Source organism: Aptenodytes forsteri, unplaced genomic scaffold (genome assembly GCF_000699145.1).
Source record: "Aptenodytes forsteri isolate BGI_AS27 unplaced genomic scaffold, ASM69914v1 Scaffold155, whole genome shotgun sequence".
NCBI classification, from domain to species: Eukaryota; Metazoa; Chordata; class Aves; order Sphenisciformes; family Spheniscidae; genus Aptenodytes; species Aptenodytes forsteri.
This window is the reverse complement of record NW_008794446.1, coordinates 3629646-3649437: the sequence shown is the minus strand read 5'-3', so window position 1 is coordinate 3649437 and position 19792 is coordinate 3629646. Positions and strand designations below refer to the sequence as shown.

Below are 19792 nucleotides of genomic sequence, written 5' to 3'. Positions count from 1 at the left end.
GGAGCGCGCGGCTGTGTGGTGCTTAGCTGCCGGCTGGGGTTAAACCACGACAAGCGTCAGGCAGGACTAAATGCACTAAGTCATGGCAGAAAGCACACAGCTGAGAGAACTGATATTCTAGGTATCTTAAACATTGTTTTATGGTTGCAGAATATATGGAGAATTGGAACATCTTGATACTGGAACACGTCAGCAAATTTGGGAAAACTCAGAGAACAGAAATAATCAGGGGAAATTAATTTCTCAGAAGAAATAAAACTATGTCAGTTGGAAAACACAATTGCTGCATTCAAGAGTGCAAAATTCTCAGAAGAAGGACTGATTGCCAGGGTATGTTTTTCATTGTCTTCAGTGGATAGGGCTCATATAGATTCAGTCAGGAAAAAGAAGATTCAGGCTTTTTAGTAAAGTGTATTAATAAAAAGTGCTATGGGATTATTTGGGAGGTGCAGCAGGGAAAGGAAGGACTCTGAAGTCTCTTCCTGGTTCTGCCCTGACGTACTACATGATTAGGGCACAACATTTATACCCACCATGTTTGTAAAACTGAACTGCTACTAATTACTGAGGCAGCTGCAGAAGTACAGAATGGTCTATTGAGGACAGAACACCTTTGTATTTATGAGAAGCTTGAAATTATACTGCAGCTCACTGAAAGGTCACTTCTAGTGATCACTGGAACAACTCTGTCGCTGTATCCTGGGGAACAGTCTAGACATACCAGCTGATGTTACTGTACTTTTTGTGATAGCTGTTATTCGTAGGAGAGCTTTACAATGCTAAGGTTAAAACTAAAAGACCAATGACTTAAAAGACTGAGATAAACTTGGGGGGGGGGGCGGTGTGGAGGGAGAGAGAAGCGCAGACCTTCTCTCACACACTCCCAAGTTATCAACAATACCAAAAGCTGAATTTTCACTTACCAGTAGATTCTCCGGCTTGATATCCCTGTGGACAATGTTCAGGCTGTGAAGATATTTGATGGCACTGGCCAGATTGTAAAGCATCCCACTGGCATCCCGCTCTGTATATTTGTTGGTGGAAGTAATAGCATCAAAAAGATCTCCTCCCTGGAGCAAAATGACCATGGCATATGAGCAACACTGCTTGTGAAATGACTGAAAGATTTAGGGAAGATCAAGGAGCATCATTTATAGAGGAGGAGGAGGAGGGAGGAGCAGTACAGTTTCCTTGCAGCTATAAACTTTGGGTACTGTGATGACATCCCCCATAATGGCAGCTGAACATATCAGTAATTCAAAACCATTTGTTATGATTTGGTTGGTCAGCCAAGAGGCCGGAGTCTCCACTGCAAACTGTTCCCACCTGCTGCTGCTTTTGTAACATGTCCGGCTCTTGCCAACCTGTGTGTTCAGAGCCCCTGTTGTCAATTTCTGGCATGCCTACATACTTGCCTGTCACGATGCCACGTACCAACCCTTCCCACTCTATTATAATCACAAAGAGGCTGACATCAAATTTTTGCCCTAAGTCTGACTGAACTCCAGAAAAACGAAGAAATTCTGAGCAAAACTCAAACCAGCTACCTGTCATCACTGCTAGTGTATTTTAAAAGTCTGTTTCCATCTCATAAAACTTTGAAAACATGGATTTTAGAAACCACTTTCTCTACACAAGATGTGAAGTTTTTGATAGTGTGATACTCTTCCTGCAGCTAACACTGAAGAACTTCCCAGCATATATGTCAGACAATCATACTGGAAGACACTTAAGAATTAACATTAGTATTTCACCATAGCTACAAACACAGATGGCAGCTTGTCCCATTTCCAGCTCATTGTGATGTCTACTGCCAGTGAAAGAAAAACAAGAAAAGAAGAGAGAGAGAAAGAAAGAAGAAAAGAAGGAAAATTAAGTGGAAGTCCTCAAAGTTGCAATGATCTTCACCAGGATCTGAGGCAGCCATGACATTTGGACTGTATTTCCAGAGCTGAGCTGGCAAGTGGGAAGACAAACATGTAAGTTCTTGGAGAAAGACCAAAAAATAAGTTTAAAGAAGAGATTAAGGAGGAAGCTTGACAGAGTGGAGGAAAAAACAAACACCTTTTGAGAGATACTACTCGGAGGTATTGGGCCTTTGGCCAAAATCAAAGCAGCACCATAAAGGAAACACAGACCAACAGGGAAAAAGAGAGGAGGGAAATGATAATTCTGCAAAAACAATGCAAAAGTCCCTGCTGCAGTCAAAACATCAAGGAAAAAAATTTATCACAGGAGACTATATTTTAAACAAAAAGTAGCTGTTTTCTGAAGGCAACAGAGGGGTCCCAGCTTTGCCAACCCTCATGATTTTATCAACAGCCTCAAGTTATTTGACGGGTTTTTTTTAAGGCTCAGCTCCAGAGTAACCACTGTTTTCATGAAGAGAAAGGAGGAGGGGGAAGAATCAAAAAAAAGAATTTTTCCAGGAATCATGGCTACAGAGAAAGAGGTAGGAAAAGACAACCACCAAAGCCTCAATCCTGAGAAAACAGACATTACTTGTTAAAAAAACCCAAACAAACTATTAAAAATCTTGCATTGTTGAGGTGCAGCTGAAGTCTGCCAGGGCAGGTTTATTCCCACTGTAGATGCAAAACCCCAGCTTTGGAAACTGCTTGCAGCCAACCATTGTCAAATCTGGATCACATCAAAACCTCTTGCTCTGGCTGGTGATTGATCAAGATACATCAAGATACATAGTGTCAAGGAAAGGGAGGAAGAAAAGGCCAAACTAAACCAGATAGAGGATTAGAAAGAAAGGCCAAATATTTGGCAAAAATACAATACCATGTACTTCATGGCATTAGCTGATCCCTACATATTAGATATCAGCATGTGGCAAAATATGTGGGATAAATAATCTATCTTCCCTAAGCTCCTTCCTGTGAAGCCCCTGTACCAGCTGCTTTTTAACATGAGGTAGTGGATTAGACAGATCTTTGGTCTTATCTAACACGTTCCAGATGCTCAGGAGAAGTGTCAATAACATCAGCAAAGGATCTGCCTCCAAACAAAGAAAGCAGCCTGAGCTGAGATGTGAGGGGTGAGAAGGAAAGAAGCTGAACCTTAAAAAGAGAACGGAAAATTTTGGCCTAAAGTCAGAAGAAAAAGAACAAATGTTCATGCGCAAGAGAAACCTAAACTTAGAAAAATATAGAGGTTGCAGAGCACATTATCAGACGGTCAAGCCAATCTGAAGCCGAATCATTGTCTCCAGTTAAGCAGCCTACTTTACATGGTAAAGTTTCTTACCAGGTAGCCTGGTAAGAAAAGAGAGCACATATTTAGTCTGTGGGATTGTCTGCAGTTAAAAGGGAGGCGATATCCTGCAAAGAGTTAACAGAGCTGACAGCTATATCAGGCAGAATTGTTTTCAGACTTCCCTTTCCCTGAAGAGCACTTTAACCTGCAAGGTTCTGCTTAGCCAATTCACACAGCAGGTCACTATCATTTATTCAGGCACAAGGGTGAGTTCAGGATGACATTTCAGTCTTAAATCCCCTGTTCTGGAGTGAAATGGGACCAGTAACATCTGAATGCAGTTTTTATCATCTGTGCACATGAGGAAGTATACTTGGAAGTACAGTAACCAATTATTTATTTATTACCTTGTTATGTAAATGATATAATCTCTCTTTTCTTCTGCAAAAGTGAAATCATATCCTGGAGCAGTAAAGGAAACTCTGCAATAAATCTTGCTTGTTAAATTGGCCAAACCCCTGTTAGGTTTGAATAACAATTTTGTTTCGCTGTGTAAAAAGGCAACGTGCCAGAAACCAGGTCCTCGCTTCCTTTTACAAGCACCACTTGCAATGTGTTTATATTTGTATTTATGAAGTGCTTTTTCTTACACTTTACAAAGCAATGGCCTATCTGCCATGAGGTGAGGGCAGTACTTGCAGCAGCCACTTATGTCAAACATGTTACTGCCAATTAATGCAGGGTGGTATTAACTGAAACCGTGCTCTGCAGTATCAAGCCTTTTCTCCTTGAATTTCTTTCCTGTCTGTGAGTTTGATTTAAAGTCAAGTCTTCAAAAGTCAGTCACTAACAGATGGTTAATCAATTCTAACAGTGCACGCTATGAAATGGTAACAGTCAGCAATTGGTGAATTAACAATTAATGTCTTTCCAGAAATACCTTCCCTGGTGCCCATAGAGTATAACAAGGCGCTTTTTTCTAATTAAATATTAAGGAATAGATGATTGCTTCAAAGAAACAAAGTTAACTTCCCAGGATTAGGATATTTCTTCTAAATCTCTTCTATTATTCCACATAAAAGTAAAGAACATTAAAAGAGTGCTCTCTAGGATATCTGAACTACAGAGATGTCTATAAAGCCCTTCTATAGCATAACTTAAAGCATAAATATCTTGCTATGTGCAGCAATCCTGAAGAGTAAAGAAGAAAGAGTGTAAAACCCCAGATTTTTCCAGAAAGTGAATATAATGGATGGTTTTCTTTATACACACCTTTCAGGCTAGTTATTTTGTAAGACTTTTCAGTCCCCTCCTCTCTTATTTAGCTGAGTAGGACTTTGATTAAAAATCCACCGGAGACTACAGTTTGAACATTTTTCAAGCATGAATAGCACAGCAGGTTGCACCCATAAAACCAGCTATGTGCTTACATCTTGGCAGGTTAGACAAGGCACAGCTTTTACTTCTTAGCACACCTCATGGGGCCAAGACGAAGGATTTGTCAATGCAGGCTGAAGCTGTGGCTACACTGGATTACAACGCTGTGCAAGAGTATTGAGGTACCTTTGAACAAGCTCTCATGGACACCGGGAAAAAACTACAGTAACGTGGATCTCAGAGTGAGCTCACTTATCATAGAAAAGAGCAGTAATTATGATAAAAATAGTGTTAGATGGCTAATGGCATCTGATCTGAAGCTGTGCTATTTCACATTGCACTCCCCAGTGCAAGAGAGGGCTGTGACTATGAAGAAGGCGGAGAAATTCTTCTGGGACTGGTTACACAGAGGGATTCGTGGTGTGGAAGAGTGCCAGTATTTTGCTTTTTTCTTAGGATTTAACCTCTCCATCAGAGACTAAATGGGGATGCTGGGTACCCTGTCAGCTCCTTGCCACCAGCATGCCCCAGTGTGCTTCCTCAGAGTTTGGAGGTGGTGGACAGCAGGGTTAGCTGGACCATAAGCTCCATAGCACCACTCCAGCCAAGTAGGGCATCGGGCAGACTCAGACCTAAGAGGACAATCTTGCCATCTCCTAAGCTGTGGGGCGTGGCCTGAGCTTCTCATGGATAACAAGGCTGTCCCAGCTTGCCACAAGGACAGGGAAAATCTGTGGCCATCCACCCATGGGCCACACTTGACAGCTTCCCAACTCCGCACTGGGAACACGGTTTCTATCACCGCTGCTGCCACGGAGCATGGGGGATAATGGAACAAAACAAAAAACTTTTCATTCTCCACAGATTGAGAAGTTCTTTAAGAAACACTTGGACCTGGGACTATCTAACATCTCGATGAGGTACTTACATTAAGAGCATCCCCTAATCTCCACCTACAACCAGAGCGAAGCAGATAACAATCCTGCTTGCCGAAACTGCTTTCTCTCACGACCTCTGGTGGTGCCTGTTTCTAACCACGGATACAGAGGATGTCTACCGAAGGTGACCACACTTTTAATTTAAGATAAGTGGAAGTGATCTGGCTGCCAGGGTTCAGACTGCCTGATTTGCTCACAAGTGTTGAGCGTGCACATACAACAGGCCTGCACACAAATGCTGCTGCTGCACAGCTTTATTGTAATCTTTGTCCTTAAACACTTAAAACTGAATTTCCCAGGTGTAGGCATGATAGGCTGCCCCAGCAGAACGTGCTGATCAAGATACAGAAATGGAGGCGGCTGCTGGAAAGATCTTCTTCCCACAGAATAGCTGAGGAAGGAAGGAGAATCGCTAATCCCATTAGTGCATGTGAAAAACAGGTGTATTCTGTTAAAGTAAGTATGGAGGACAAGATGTCCTCAGTGGTTTCCTGTCCTAATTTGTACAATTTACTCAAATGTATTTTTACCACCTTTTATGCACAGTGACATGCTTGTGTATTAGTACCAGAACCGAGAGCTAAATTCATACTTCTTGCACTGCACTGTTGACAGTATGGGGGCAAGAGATGATCTGGTCCGAGTTTCATAATCCAGTTTGAATATGTAATTCCACCAGTAAGCGAAATAAATGCATGAGATCTGGAAGTTATTATGAAGAAATAAATAGGGTCCCAAATATAAAATATTGCATTCACAAACTTACTTTTCAGAATAAAACCATGCTTTAAATAGCAGGTTTTTCTCTTTCACTTCCCCCCTCCTCCAGCTTAAATTTAGATTGTTATCAAGGAGGCAAGCCTGACAATGTGTTAATATAAATCAGTAGAGAAAAAAGACAGGTAATATTGTTTAAATTTAACATAAATTAATAAAATTTAATTAAAACATTTTATCAAAGAATATTGAATTTTGAAGGCTGGTATTTACGGCTATTCAGACTGGGTGTAATTTCAGTTCACCCCAAGGCAGATAAGTTTCTTTAAGATAAAACTTTTTAAAGAGACTTCTTTTGGGGGAGCAAATAAAACTGGTGATCTCCAAAGTACCGTCCACAGAGCACTTCTGAGTGTGGCTAACAGAAAGTTAGACAAATATTTAAAATATTTGAAAGCTATAAAAAAAAAATCTGACAGTGGGTTACACATCTTTCAGTAGGGTGCTGGACAAGACTACTTTCAGAGACCCCTTCCATTCTAAATTATTCTGTGATTCCATGATTTTTAGTAAGCTTTAATACCATGAAATTTCTCAGTATGGTTGAAACAATTCTTAATAAGCAGCTTGTCTCCAAAATACTCACTTTTACAAGTTCCATAACAAGGTACAACTCAGTTGGCATGTCCATCTCCTCAATCAGAAGTACAATATTGGGATGCTTGACTCGTCTTAAAATAGATACCTCGTTCTGGATCATGTGTTCCTGCCACACAAAAGAAACCTTTAATGACTGTGGGTTGGTGGGAAAAACTTTCACCTCCATTGTACAGTGGAAAATGTAGAGAGAATTGGGACCTGCATGGATTCTTCAGGGTTTTTTAAAAAGGTAACAGATGTTGCCTCCAGCAATATGGAAGGAACATATCTAGAAACAACATCAGTGTGACAACTGAAAGAAGAACAGAGTAGAACATAGAAAAAGAAATGGAGGAAAAGACACATTTCTGAGGCAGAGAAAAGTTAAATGTGGAAGCTTCTAAATTTTTTTCTCCAATGCAGAATCTTTCCATTTAAAAATATGATAGCTTCTTCTCAGAGAACATTTGTTATAGATTTCAAAAGGCAACAGAAATTCACTTACTATAAAACTGACATCAATTTGATTAACCTTGCATACTGTTTAGACATAGTGACCGGTGGTGTTGTAACTATTAGTATTATATTTCTGTTTTCTATAACATCTGGGATTATGAAAGCTAGAGGATGTAATTGCAGGGATAAAGAGCAAGGGGAGTGAGTGTACCCACCCACAACCAACCAACTGGAGAATCAACACATGCATCTAGAAAGGCACATTGGAGCCTTTTATACTGATACGCCAAGGGTCTCCAGAGGGCAGGCAAAGGCTTCAAAAAAAAGATTCTTACACTTGCCAAGAAGAAGACAAATACCAACAGCTTCCCAAAGTGATCTCTCACAAAATATTTCTTGAAAAAAAAATATCTTTTGGTCTCATTTGATTTTTTTGTACTTACTTTTCCTCTACATTTACTTTTTTTGATTATTTTCAGAGCATATTCTCTACCAGTTGATCTGAGGAAAGAGAAAAGAAAAAATTGTATGTTCAATCACATTGACTATTTTTCTCCGTCGAGTTTATATTTGTCATTTGAGCACAGTAGATCTGGGCAAGAATTCTATTCAAGTATTTGTTTTGTCGACAAATGAGGCTTGGATCTGTCTGGAATTGTGAACTTGAGCCACATTTATTGAATATGTGTGCCCGAGAAAAAAGCATTAAGCATTTTTTTTAAAAAATGAAGACATTTCAATGTTTTTGAAACAAAATCACTTGATTTTTTCATTTCGTAGTGGTATTCGTTATTTCTTCTGCAGTTTTATATAAAAATATTATATGGTATTTACAGACCCAAATCTTCTCAAAACCAAAAAGTTTTGTTTTCTATTAAACAAAAAAATACAAGCCATGGAAAATACATTTATTTTTTTACTTAAAATGAAGAGTCATTTGTTTTACCTTAGCACTCGCAACTACTAAAATAAAAAAGTCAGTCTTTGGAACAATATTTTTCGTATTCAGTAAGTATTTGATACCTAGCAGAGTTAAATATGATGTTTATGGGACAGAATATGAAAGGTTCTGGAGACAGTAAGAAATTATAGAGAATTAGTTCAGGATAAGAACACATTTCCTTTTAGGTGGTTTTTTTTGGAAACCATATAATATTTTTCACTACCACATACATAGATATTTATTATATAGAATGCTAACAGAAAACTAAGCTCGTAGACAAGTTCACAATATCAACAACAATATTAAATATTTCTTAACTGAGTTACAAAACCTGAAGATGGCTATAAGGACGATACCAGGAAGCTCTGTTTACAAGCTCTAGTTTTACTATAAGGTTAAATGAAGAATGGATAATATAAGAAAAAGCTCTTACTGAAACACTTTCATTTTGTAATAAAAATCTAAAGAGTTTACAAAAGTCTAATACATTGCCCTTAGGCATATGTTTGGTTAAAAAATAAAGAAAAAAATAACCTCTCAAGCATATGGGGTGGTTTTTTTTCATTCTTCATTTAGCAAAACATAGTTAAATTGATACATTAAATTGATATATAGTAAGTTAAATAGAGAAATGAATGTGCCTGAAAGTGTGTGCAGTCTGTCAAGCAGGACATGCAAAGTGAGTCATAAACTGAAAGCACTGCATTAAGAAAACGACTGGGCATTTTCATTGCCATATTTAAGCATGGAGACCTCCTCTGGCAATGATGTACCACTAGGTATTAATTTAAGGGAAAATGGGGACTTCAACAGAAAAAAAACCCCAAAATATTAATTCTGTTTGCGTTCCCAGGTCAGCAGGGAGCAAAGACAGTCTGTATTAAGACATCAATTAACCGACTGTGCAAAGAAATCACACTGGATGATGACATTTATGACTTGGGAAAAAAGTACAGCATGGCTGTTCAAGACTTAAGCAAAGAAAAATTAAAACCTTCTCATATCTGTACTCCCCCACAACAGGGTTTAATGCTACAGCCCCCAGAAATGGGCCGCACTCCACGTGGGGTGCCCCTTCCCGGTGCTGCTGTTTGGTGGCTACAGTCCCAGCTCAGTGAGGGGACAGGCAGAGATATGAACACTATTCTGGGGGAATGGAAGGAGGAGGTAGGAGAAGCAATATTAGAAATTAAGATATCTGGGGTTCAAACTCAGACAAAATATGCCCTCTTTCAATAGGAGTCTCTTTCAAGCTGCTTGGTTGCCCTAGGAATGCTTCCTTTCTGTCACGAGAAAGGAAATTGATGGTTTTTGTTGGCCATGGGAGACTCCATGTACTCCAAAACACTGGGAAATCTGAGCTAGTGAGGAAATGTCAGAATTTGGAAGTATCTGAAAGTTAAAAATGAACCCATATAAAAACACCGCAGGACAAATTGCGCATACGATGGAGCAGATATGTAACGAGCAGATGACAACTCTGACTGCTCTTTGTTTTGGTAAAAAGAAAATTAAAGCTAAGATAATGCAAATCCTTTCCCCTAAAAAGCTGCAGAACCGCAGGCTGTCAGCAGCACTGCAACTTACACACCCGCCAAAAAATATGCACAGCCATGCCAGAAACTCACAGTGAAATGGGCATATCACCTCTCGCCTATCATTCAACCCAAACAATAAAAAGGTGCCACACGAAGTAGGAAACACGTTACGGCTGGGTAAAAGTCTGGACCCACAGCACTAATGCAGGGCACGGAGTTAGACCTCTAGCTCATAACAGGGCTCTGTGCCATGCTCCCTGGATGTTTTAACCTTCTGCAAAGTTCACGGAGATTTCCATTTCACTGGAGACAAAAATCTATCTATCTTCAGTATTTTTGTGTGTGCATTAAATGTATTTGTGTGTGTGTGTGTGTGTGCCCGTGCATTCACAGATGCACAGAATGGGATTTAGAAGTCCCAATGTGAAAATTTTGAAGATGGTTTTTGGTTTCTATTTAGACTGTTTGTTGTCAGAGGAAAATGCCTGTGAATGCACTTGAAGCATCCAAGTGGCTAACCAGTGCACATGGGCTGGTCTCCACAGCTATGGAGAAGTATCCATGCCATCAGTGAAGATGTGTAACAAGGCCCATTCCTACTTGCTTAACACCTCATGGCACTATTTCTTTGAAGTCTAATGCACACAGGAATTGTAAGTCAGAAGAAAGTGGAAAAGTCCTCTGTCCCAAGTATCACCCCATCAATTCTGGCTGTGCAAATGATGGACATATCAGACTTTGAAGTGAGGTGTTTTCTGCTTAGAAAGACTGTGAAGAATGTTTCTGAAGGGGTTTTACATGTACTGGCTTTAATTTACCCTCTGAGCCTTTAATTTCTCTTGTGATGGCAAGGGTATACTGCTTTAGAAGTGGAAACCAACAGAAATAATTCTACTTTAATTTTCAAGCTCTCCCAAAGTAGCAACTCTCTGATATAAGTGGGATCTATGGAATGGTATGGTTCAGAGACCGTAAGAGTAAGCTGCAGAACCACAGGCTGCCTGGGAATATATATATCTGGGAATACCTGAGTAATCATGCTATTTGAGCACATATTCACTAGATACATCGTGTTATCGGATATTTCTGGGACCAGGAGGAGAGACAAAAGGACAGGAAACAGTTTTCATTTAAGCTCTGGAGGATACTGTAATCAGTATTATTTTTAGGTGTGGTGGGACCCATATTTAATTTTGTTCATGTCTTTTCTCCCAGCTTGAGAAAGAGTTGTAAAATGCACACTAGCACATTTGAACTGTCTCTCAGCACAACTGGCATTTTCAGCTGAATGACAATGTATCAAAACCTCAACCTTTTTTTTTATTTTTCCTTGTAATCTGTTTCTCTCAGTCACTACTGACTTTACTTTTAGGCTGCCTTTTTCTCTTTCCTTAGTTACATGTTTTCACCCATGGTTTTCATTAGTCATGCCCCCTCCATAGGGTTTTACAGTGCTTTCTTGTTTTCATATTGTTTTGCTTTGCTTCTTTTAGGTTTCCATATTCCCCATTTTAGTGTTCAGACCCTGGGGTTTGATCTGAACAGCTATCGCCCTCCGGATGATCAGCTCCACCATGAACTCACTCCGACAGCGCTCTAAAGGCCTCACAAGAGCTTTGGCCAAGTCCCACAAGCACACTGTCAGCTGATACAGAATCCACTCTTCCCCCTTTCCCCAACAGCTGTCTTCATGGTCTCCGACTTGCCAGACTCTTTCACTTGCAGAGCGGGACCTGTCTTTTTCCAAAGAGACTCTAGTTTAAAACCAGCCAAGCTAATTTATCACCATCTGCCATGAGATCTAATCCTGACTTACACTTTAGGGTTAATATCGCATTCTTACAGGCTAAAGGGCAAAAGTTCTTTCTTTGAGCCCAAAGGAGAGGTTACAGTCTTCTGTAAGAGTCCCCTCTCTAGGATATGGTAATAGGGGATATAAAACTTCACTTGTGGAATTTTGTTACCAGACCTTGACATCTCTATTGTTCTTTCTTTTGGACATCTCTAGCTCTGGCAGTTTTTTGCCTTCTCTGCACTGCTACTGTCTAACATGAGCAATGTTACAATCATTTCACATACAGGCACCTTCTTTTTTACCCCATTTTCTCCTATTTTTAACAATACCACCAAAAGGCACCTGCAGTTCTGCTCAGAGTATTTCTGTCTTTGTTCCCTATTTTTTACACTCTTAATGTTGGGTAGAGCCAGTTCAAACCTGGTTCACGACCTGCATGACCAGATTTAGAAACTGACACCTGAGCTAGTCAACCTGGACACTTTCAGCAACACCGACCTTTGAGGTGACTTGTGACTTCTCTAACCTGGAGTGGATTTCTAAAATCAGTCTTTAAGGGTGACTGTTCTCACCTTTTAAGAGTAAAGGGCACTGAAGAAGTTAGATTTTGATGCCTGCAGTGCAGGCTCCTAAAGTTGGATGGAGCTCATATAATGTCTTAAAGCAGGCAAGCGGGAGATAGATGCCCATTTAATTAAAGATAAACATGGAAGAGTTTACTCTTCAGTGTCAGATGGCAGAATAGATGGATCCAAAGTCAGCTCTTTGTGCTGACCACCACCACTATATCGCACACATAAAACTTCCTGACATTACATTCTTTACAGAATGCCTCTACATGTGAAATATTTCATCGGTCTAATGTAAAGGGAGAGTTGCAAGAATATACTGCAAGAAAAGATGTTATTTCAGTGCAACAAGAAAGATTTAACACAAAGAACTGCTAAAATCATGCGGAGTGCAGCAGAAAAAAACCTGTATAAACCCCACAAAGAATTAAATTAATAGATTGTCCCTTGGACACACTCTTTTTTTCATATGAGAGGGCACTAGTCTAGTTTTTCCATCTGGCATTGAGACATTACCTTATTACACATCCTATATTATACAAATAAAGACATGATCTAGAAAAAGCATGACATTAATGATTATTTTTATAGTAATAAGCATATTATCCTCCTCACCTTTCTATACACTCCTTCACAATAGCAAAATTTCCATCTCCTATAGTCCTTCCAACTTTATATCGCTCTGCTATCGATGCTGGAACCTGGAAACCTTCCTCCAACACTTCTGAAAGAATCATTAGTACATTTTTATTGTTAGTGAAGGAAACACAGATGTTGCACATAACATGCATTTTAAGTCTATGGTTTAGGAGCCTGGAAACCATTCAGAGTCAGTACCTCACTTACTGTACAGTGAAACCATGCTGCTGACATTGTATATACTCAACAGGTTTCACACAGATACAATAATGAAAAATAAGACTTCTGGGGCTCAAACATACCACCATTCAAGTGTTACATAGTTTACCATTCCCATTGCAATATGCCCCCAGGACAAAACCAAAATTGTATTTTTTTAATTATGGAAAGGCCTCTGTGATCTGCACAAGCGCAGACCAGCCTCCAAAAAGGGTTGGAACTCCTTGACACAGCATGATTAAATATATGTACCAAAGAAGTCCAACACTCAAGCACTTATTTTATTACATCCTGTAGAGTGAGACATCCATAAAACTCCTCATGTGCTAAGTGCTAGTTCTCCCCCTCCCCCAATATTAAATATTTAGTTTTTAAACAAATGTTCTCAATAATACTACCTCGCATGCAACCTGGGCACCAGATGTTTAGGTAAAATTGCATTACACAGTGTCTAAGCATAAGAAAAGTTCGTCGTTTCATGTGTTTTAGTGCTCAGTCATGTACCATTATTTTTAAATGTATTTGAAATAGCGTGTTACAAATACCTAACATGCCTCTAAAAGCTGACTGTAAACTGCAGCTGATACAAACTACTATGTAAATATTGTAAAGTAAAAAAAATGCCTCTCAAAAATGCGGCTTGAATTTACACTCTTTAAGACAGTGCTTTTAACTGTATCTTTATCTGTCCTTCATTCCAGTTTAGTATTAAAAGTGAATGTTATGATACAAGGAGGCTGGGGTTTGCCTGAATTAACAGGCAGCATGAAGAGTTACTGTCAGACGCAAGCATACACACACACTTAGTATATGTGCATGTGAACTGGCAGTATTGGAGCAGACACTATCCCTTAGACAACTTGCTCAAAGCCTTAGTACAGGGTGAGACTAATCATTTCTGAGTAAAGACCCAGGACTGCAGCGTGTTCTTTAGTACCATGCCAGACGAGGCAAAAAATTAGTGAAATAATACAGTCAGCACTGTGACACCTGCAGAACTAATATCTAGAGTATCATGCAACAAACACACCTCTGAATAAAGATGTCCAGATCCAATCTGATCCAGAGTGAATCTAACTGGTTTGCTAAGACTGATGAGCCTCCTCACGGAGAGTCATCCAGCCCGCAATGCTCCCACCTTCTCCGGCAGGAAGAATGACTCATTTCCTACACAGCTGCTGTTACCACTACATTGACTGCTCCGAAATGTCAGCCTTCAAATGTTACCTTCTGCAGGTCCATCATTTTCATCCATAGAGCTGCAAACTTTGGTGGATGCTAATGAAGTAGAGGAGCCACTGTGTTGGGAGCTCTGGAAATGGAGAGACACAAATGAAAACAGATGATTTTTAAGGAGCACGAGTACCCGCAGCATGTTTCTGCTGGACACACGTCCCAGAGAGTCTTCAGTGTTCCCTATGTAAAGCATCAATTTACTTTGGTGGAGGGATATGCGGATGCCTGGGAAGAGTCCAATTTTTCCACTGAAATTACACCTTTGGTACCCACATGTACATGGAGATATCCCTGATCCATCATGTGCAGCAATGTGCAGCAACGCTTTTATGTACGGTCCATTAGTTTCTCCCTATTCCACACACATTTTGGCAGGGAAAACTGAGGAGCTGTATGCGCTCTGTAGGCAGGAGACTGTTTTCTCAGTGACACCGCTAACCCAGCAGGCGCTAGAAGCATGAATGTCTGTTTTGACTGAAGTTGGCTTTGTTATGGGCGGAATTCCTCACTTTTGCAAACCTCCCTCTGCTGAAATCCTCCCCAGTTGTGTTCTAGAAGAGAGAAATCATTACGATAATGTATGGAGAAAATAAAATGTCAGGGTGAATAATGTTTGCTTTTTTGGAAAAGCATTTGATTGGATATAGCTCACTTGAGGCATGAGTCTGTACCTGGGTTTTAAGTACTTGCACAGCAAGTGTTTGCCTATGCAGTTAATGGGGGGAGGACGGTATCTCTGTAGTCTCTAGAAGGAGACTCGTAGCCACCCAGCTTGGATGCCGAAAGTATAGCAGACATCCTCTCACCAGGGAAGCCTTCCAAAGCACCTATCAATGTCTATCAGTTACGTATGGACTCCAGGCATATACTTTAGGAAGACTGCTTCATCACGCATGTAGATGGATGAAACTACACAGACATATGAGATGGACTGGATTTCACCCAAAACTTTTATCCTGTGCTGCGTAACAATTATACAAACGTATCTTCAGGATTCTCCCATCTTCAGAGGAAACCAGAAGAAGCTACAAATGTAACAGTGGCCCTTTAACCTTAAAGTGAGCATTTCCTCAGGTCCTTGTGTTGCAACATAAGTGAGAAGTATTCAGAGGATTTCCAAAACTAAAACTTTCTCGGGTTCACATAGTTTGCATGCTGAAAGGTTACAAAGTGCTGCAGTATTTAATTACCTCCTTCAAGCTATGTATTACATAAACTGCAGGCTGTACTGCCTGTCACTAACACTATCGGTTCCTTATCTGTGTTTGCAAGGTATCTAGATGCCCACAACCAGGGAGGGTGCCAACCCACTTTACAAATTTAATACAGCTTCTTTGGAATGATCTCTCTCCTCTGCCACCGCAGAGCACAGCCGACGACTGGAGCAAGAATAACTAATGATGCAGCAGTTGGGATTTTTGCAGAGTACGGAGCCAGGGAGAAGGCAGTCAGCAGAGTTAAAAGCTGGCCAGTGTGCCGAGTTCATTTGAACAGACTAACTTTTAACTTCTCCCACAGTAGATTAAGGTCAGATGATTTAGACAAAGGCTGAACTTGGCCTATTTTTCACTAAATAATCCTGAGAACTTGCACATCCTGCCTACCAAGAGAGTCTTTGCCCTTTTTTTCTTTTAATCAACCCCAGCTTATTCCTTTCATCCATCCAAGCATTTCTTCTGAGCTTTGACCAGAATTAAAAATCGCATTAATCAGTTTTTGGACTACTTTTGCTGCCTCTTGACAACAGAAGTGAGCACTGACTGATTTTATGCAGTTCGCTGAGATATTGTTGCCCTTGTTTCATGATTAGGACGTGTGCTAAACTTTGCAGGATGTCTCAGTAAAAACTTACCTCTGGTTCATTTTTGAACAAATGAGCAGATGAGGATCAACGTAACAGGAAAATGCTAGGAGTTCTCATGCCTGGAGAAGTCACTCTCAAAGCCTATTTTCATACACATGTAATGACAGAATTGTTTCCTTTACACTCTCCTGCTTGTAAAATAAGCAGAAAAACATGTTTTCTCTACTCATTCTGCTGTGTCTGTTTGTTTTCCTAGGCCAGGCATCCAATTTCTTACTTCTTTTCCCACTCCACAGTATTCTCTTAAAGGAATTACAATTCAAATATGTTTAATATTTGTTACATATACAGTCAGGAATGAATCTTTACAACATTTCAGGGCTACAACTCAAAAAGGTTAGTGCTAGATTTTCAATAGATTATCAAACAACTACTTTATTCATTTTTTTTGTGTTTTAAATAGTGAGATTACACTTTTCAGCAGATGTTAGATCAAGACTACCGACTACACACCGCTGCAGCTTTCTTTAGCAGTCTGACGGTCTCTTTACGGAGTCTCGCACCCATTGTTCTCATTTGTGAGAATGGGAGACGTGAAAATTGAGACCTAACTCAGTGGCCACATCTTCTCAGAATGGGTGCCTAGAGAGACTCAAATTTCTGTTTGGGAACCTAATTTCTCAAGGACCCTCAAGACGAGGTTTAGCTGAGAACTGCAACTGCTCAGTCCTTCCAAAATCAGACTCCTTCGAGGGCCCATTTCAGCAAAGCGCTTCAGCAAGTGCTTCGCTTTAAATACAAATAGTCTTAATGGCCTACACACGACTGAAATTAAATTCACTCCTAAATAGCTGTCTTAGGTATACCTCCCTAAATATGTATTTAGCCTAGGTTTAGTTAAACAAACTGAAAAAAAAGTGGCCCACAGAAAATTTAAAGGAAATAAAACAGCAGTATGAGATCATTTTTTTAAGTGCCCCTATTTCTTTTCATATTGACACTACATAAGGATGGGAAGGCTAAAATTATGTTCATAACTGAAGAAGAACTAAAGTGATGCATTAGTAGCATATACTGTATATGCATAGTAGCATACAGCCCCTTCAGTGAGACCTGCGTGCGAAGCACCAGCGTGTGAGCAGCAGCAGAGCTCGCCAGTGACAAGGAAGCAGCAGGTAAGAACACATTTGCTACAAATACATACTGCGGTTTTTAAAACTTTAAACTTTAAAATTTTTAAACAAATCAAAAAATATGAAGAAAACACATACTTTTCGTTACCTTTGCTGAACCCCTCCTATTAAAACAATAGATTAAAAGGAAATCAGGAGCTGGTACATTTGCATATATTCACCAAGTCTGCTGACAGACCCCCTTTCACAATTAAAGAGACGTTACTAGGTAAACACGACACAAATATTTTCGTCTTTATTCAGTCCTCTGGAACAACACGCAGGCATTTACTTATTTATCTTTACTTCAGCTAGAAGGACATTCCTTTTATTTAGACTTTAATTAGCTCGTTGTTCTCACAAGCTGAAAGCCCTCTGGGTCCAGCAATCCTTGTGGGTCTCGGTGTTCCTTCCAGTTGGCTTGCCAATCGTGAGGCAGTCTGTCATGCACACTGTTGCTCTCACAGCTGTGGACCCCATCAGGGATATTGCAGATGGGGAGGGGGGAAAAACAAACTCTAAGCAAGAGTATAATCTCTTCAACACACAGACCTTAATGCAATTAGCTGTTTTAATTTTAAGAGATGCTGAGGTGCTTGAGATGTCATCACTTTTACACAGATTTAAAGGGGTCCAGTTGCACAGGTTGCCAGCACATGGCCATTTTTATGGCACACCTCCATAAAAGCGATGGCACAAAAAAATCAGGTCTTTGGCATAAGGATTTCTGATCCTATTCAGGTTTATATAACAGATGGCCAGCACACCACACTTCTCATTGATGTGAATGGAAACATTAGCGCTATAGAGTTTCATCCATGTCTCACTGGGAGATTTATTTAGCAACTGTTTTGTAAATAGTTTGTATCTCAGTGGAAATTGTGCTAAATCCATGAAAAAAAGGCAGTAAAATAAATGTTACTGTAATTTCTCTCTCCCCATACTCACCTTTGTCCTAAATTAATCTTAAAATCCCACTGCAAAAAAACAGCAGGAATTATTCTTGTGGACTACCAGTATCAGCAGTTACGAAAAGAAACTTAAACAAGCAAGACTAGGAAGTTTGTTAATGTAATTCAGATTCCTGAATCTTAAACCCCAAACACTGCATTGTATTTTCCAAACCTCTCAAAACCTTTATTAGCACATATGGAGTCTACAAAGTCTCTCAACAATAGATTCCTTTGTATTTTCCTAGCATGAAGGAAGCATCTGGATGAAATGTGAGTAACAAAAATGCACACAGGTGTAACGCTAAGTTTGGATCTCCTGCAGAGTTCTGCTCTTTTAGAAACGGGCTTAATGAAGCGAAGATTAAAATTAGTAAACAAAGTATAAATTCAGGAAGGAGGCTCGGGATAAGGGAGTTATTAATATTAATCTTTAAATGATGCCTCCTAACATTTTCCTTATTCCAAAGAATTCTACAGAATTTAAAAAAAACATACAAAAAGCTATGTGTGTCAGTAATATGTGTAAGATGAAGTTCAACTCAGCAAGGATAAATAGCATTAAAACCAAAACTAAACAGTTAAGCGACCACGCTCGCCTCTTTTGGAGCCCATACTAGCGTTCAGTCTGGTTATAAATAACCTTTGCAAGGTAGCCGTCATGAATTCCTGACATAGTCAATTCCTTAGCCTAAAGATCATCACGGTTAATGGCAAAATAAAGACAACAGTCCAGTGCAGGTATTAGCTTTGAAGGACTTTGAAGGGCTCAAAAAACTCCTGTAACATTTAACAGTGTTAAGCGAGAAATAAGTGAGTCAATAAAACAAAATGGTACATCTCCAGAGAACAAAAGGTAAAGCAGAGGACAGCTGGTTTAAACCAGTAAAATAATATATTTTGATGCAACTTTTAAGAAGACAAACTCATTTTTTTATTATTCAATTTAGAGAGAAGCAAAGGGTTACACTGAAACTCCTTCTCCCAACTCTATCCACCGAAAAATGTTTTTGATTTTCTTTTGTTTAATCGCTTACATTTTTTAGCCCAGCCAGCTGAGACAGGGAAAAAAGTTTTCATGTAAACAGTACAGAGCTGGCAAGAAATTACTTCATGGAGAAACACCAAATCCACAATCTTCACGCGAAAGAATGGAAGCCAATGGAATTCAATGTATAGAAAGAGAAATGATGCAATTGTTTTCTTTTCAAATTCGGACACTGCACTAAACTGACACATAAGATCCAAATTTATTTATAAACCGCTTCATCTGGAGAGGCATAATAAAAAATGTATGCAAACCTGCTGTTTATCCACAGTTCTACATCCTGCCCTGTCTTGTTAGACACTTGACTTTAGAGAGGCCCTACATAGGGAAATCATATTTTTTTGTTCATTTATGCAATTCAGGATTTATACAGCTTGGAGAAGAGAGAAGTTCAAATGACACAAGCAATAATCCAGCGTGTGTCATTCAGGAACTTGTGTTGGTTTTCTTCTTTGAGTGATAAAGGGACAAATGGGAGAGTTTGTAAGGAAATGGAGCTCACAGACTGAAGTTAAATTTTCAAGCTGAAGCACTTTGTTTTCTTTGGA

General features: G+C 39.6%; 1 protein-coding gene across 2 annotated transcripts in view; it reads right to left on the bottom strand.

The window, feature by feature from the left end:
- DCLK1 (doublecortin like kinase 1) overlaps positions 1-19792 on the bottom strand; it is a 251943-nt gene that overhangs the window by 31750 nt on the left and 200401 nt on the right. For both annotated transcript variants that reach the window (XM_009290193.1, XM_009290194.1), the window contains exons 6-10: positions 14262-14346; positions 12792-12900; positions 7775-7832; positions 6883-7002; positions 924-1070 (exon numbers count right to left, since the gene is read on the bottom strand). In XM_009290193.1, the coding sequence (XP_009288468.1) occupies positions 924-1070; positions 6883-7002; positions 7775-7832; positions 12792-12900; positions 14262-14346 (519 nt within the window). The remainder of the gene's footprint in view (positions 1-923; positions 1071-6882; positions 7003-7774; positions 7833-12791; positions 12901-14261; positions 14347-19792) is intronic.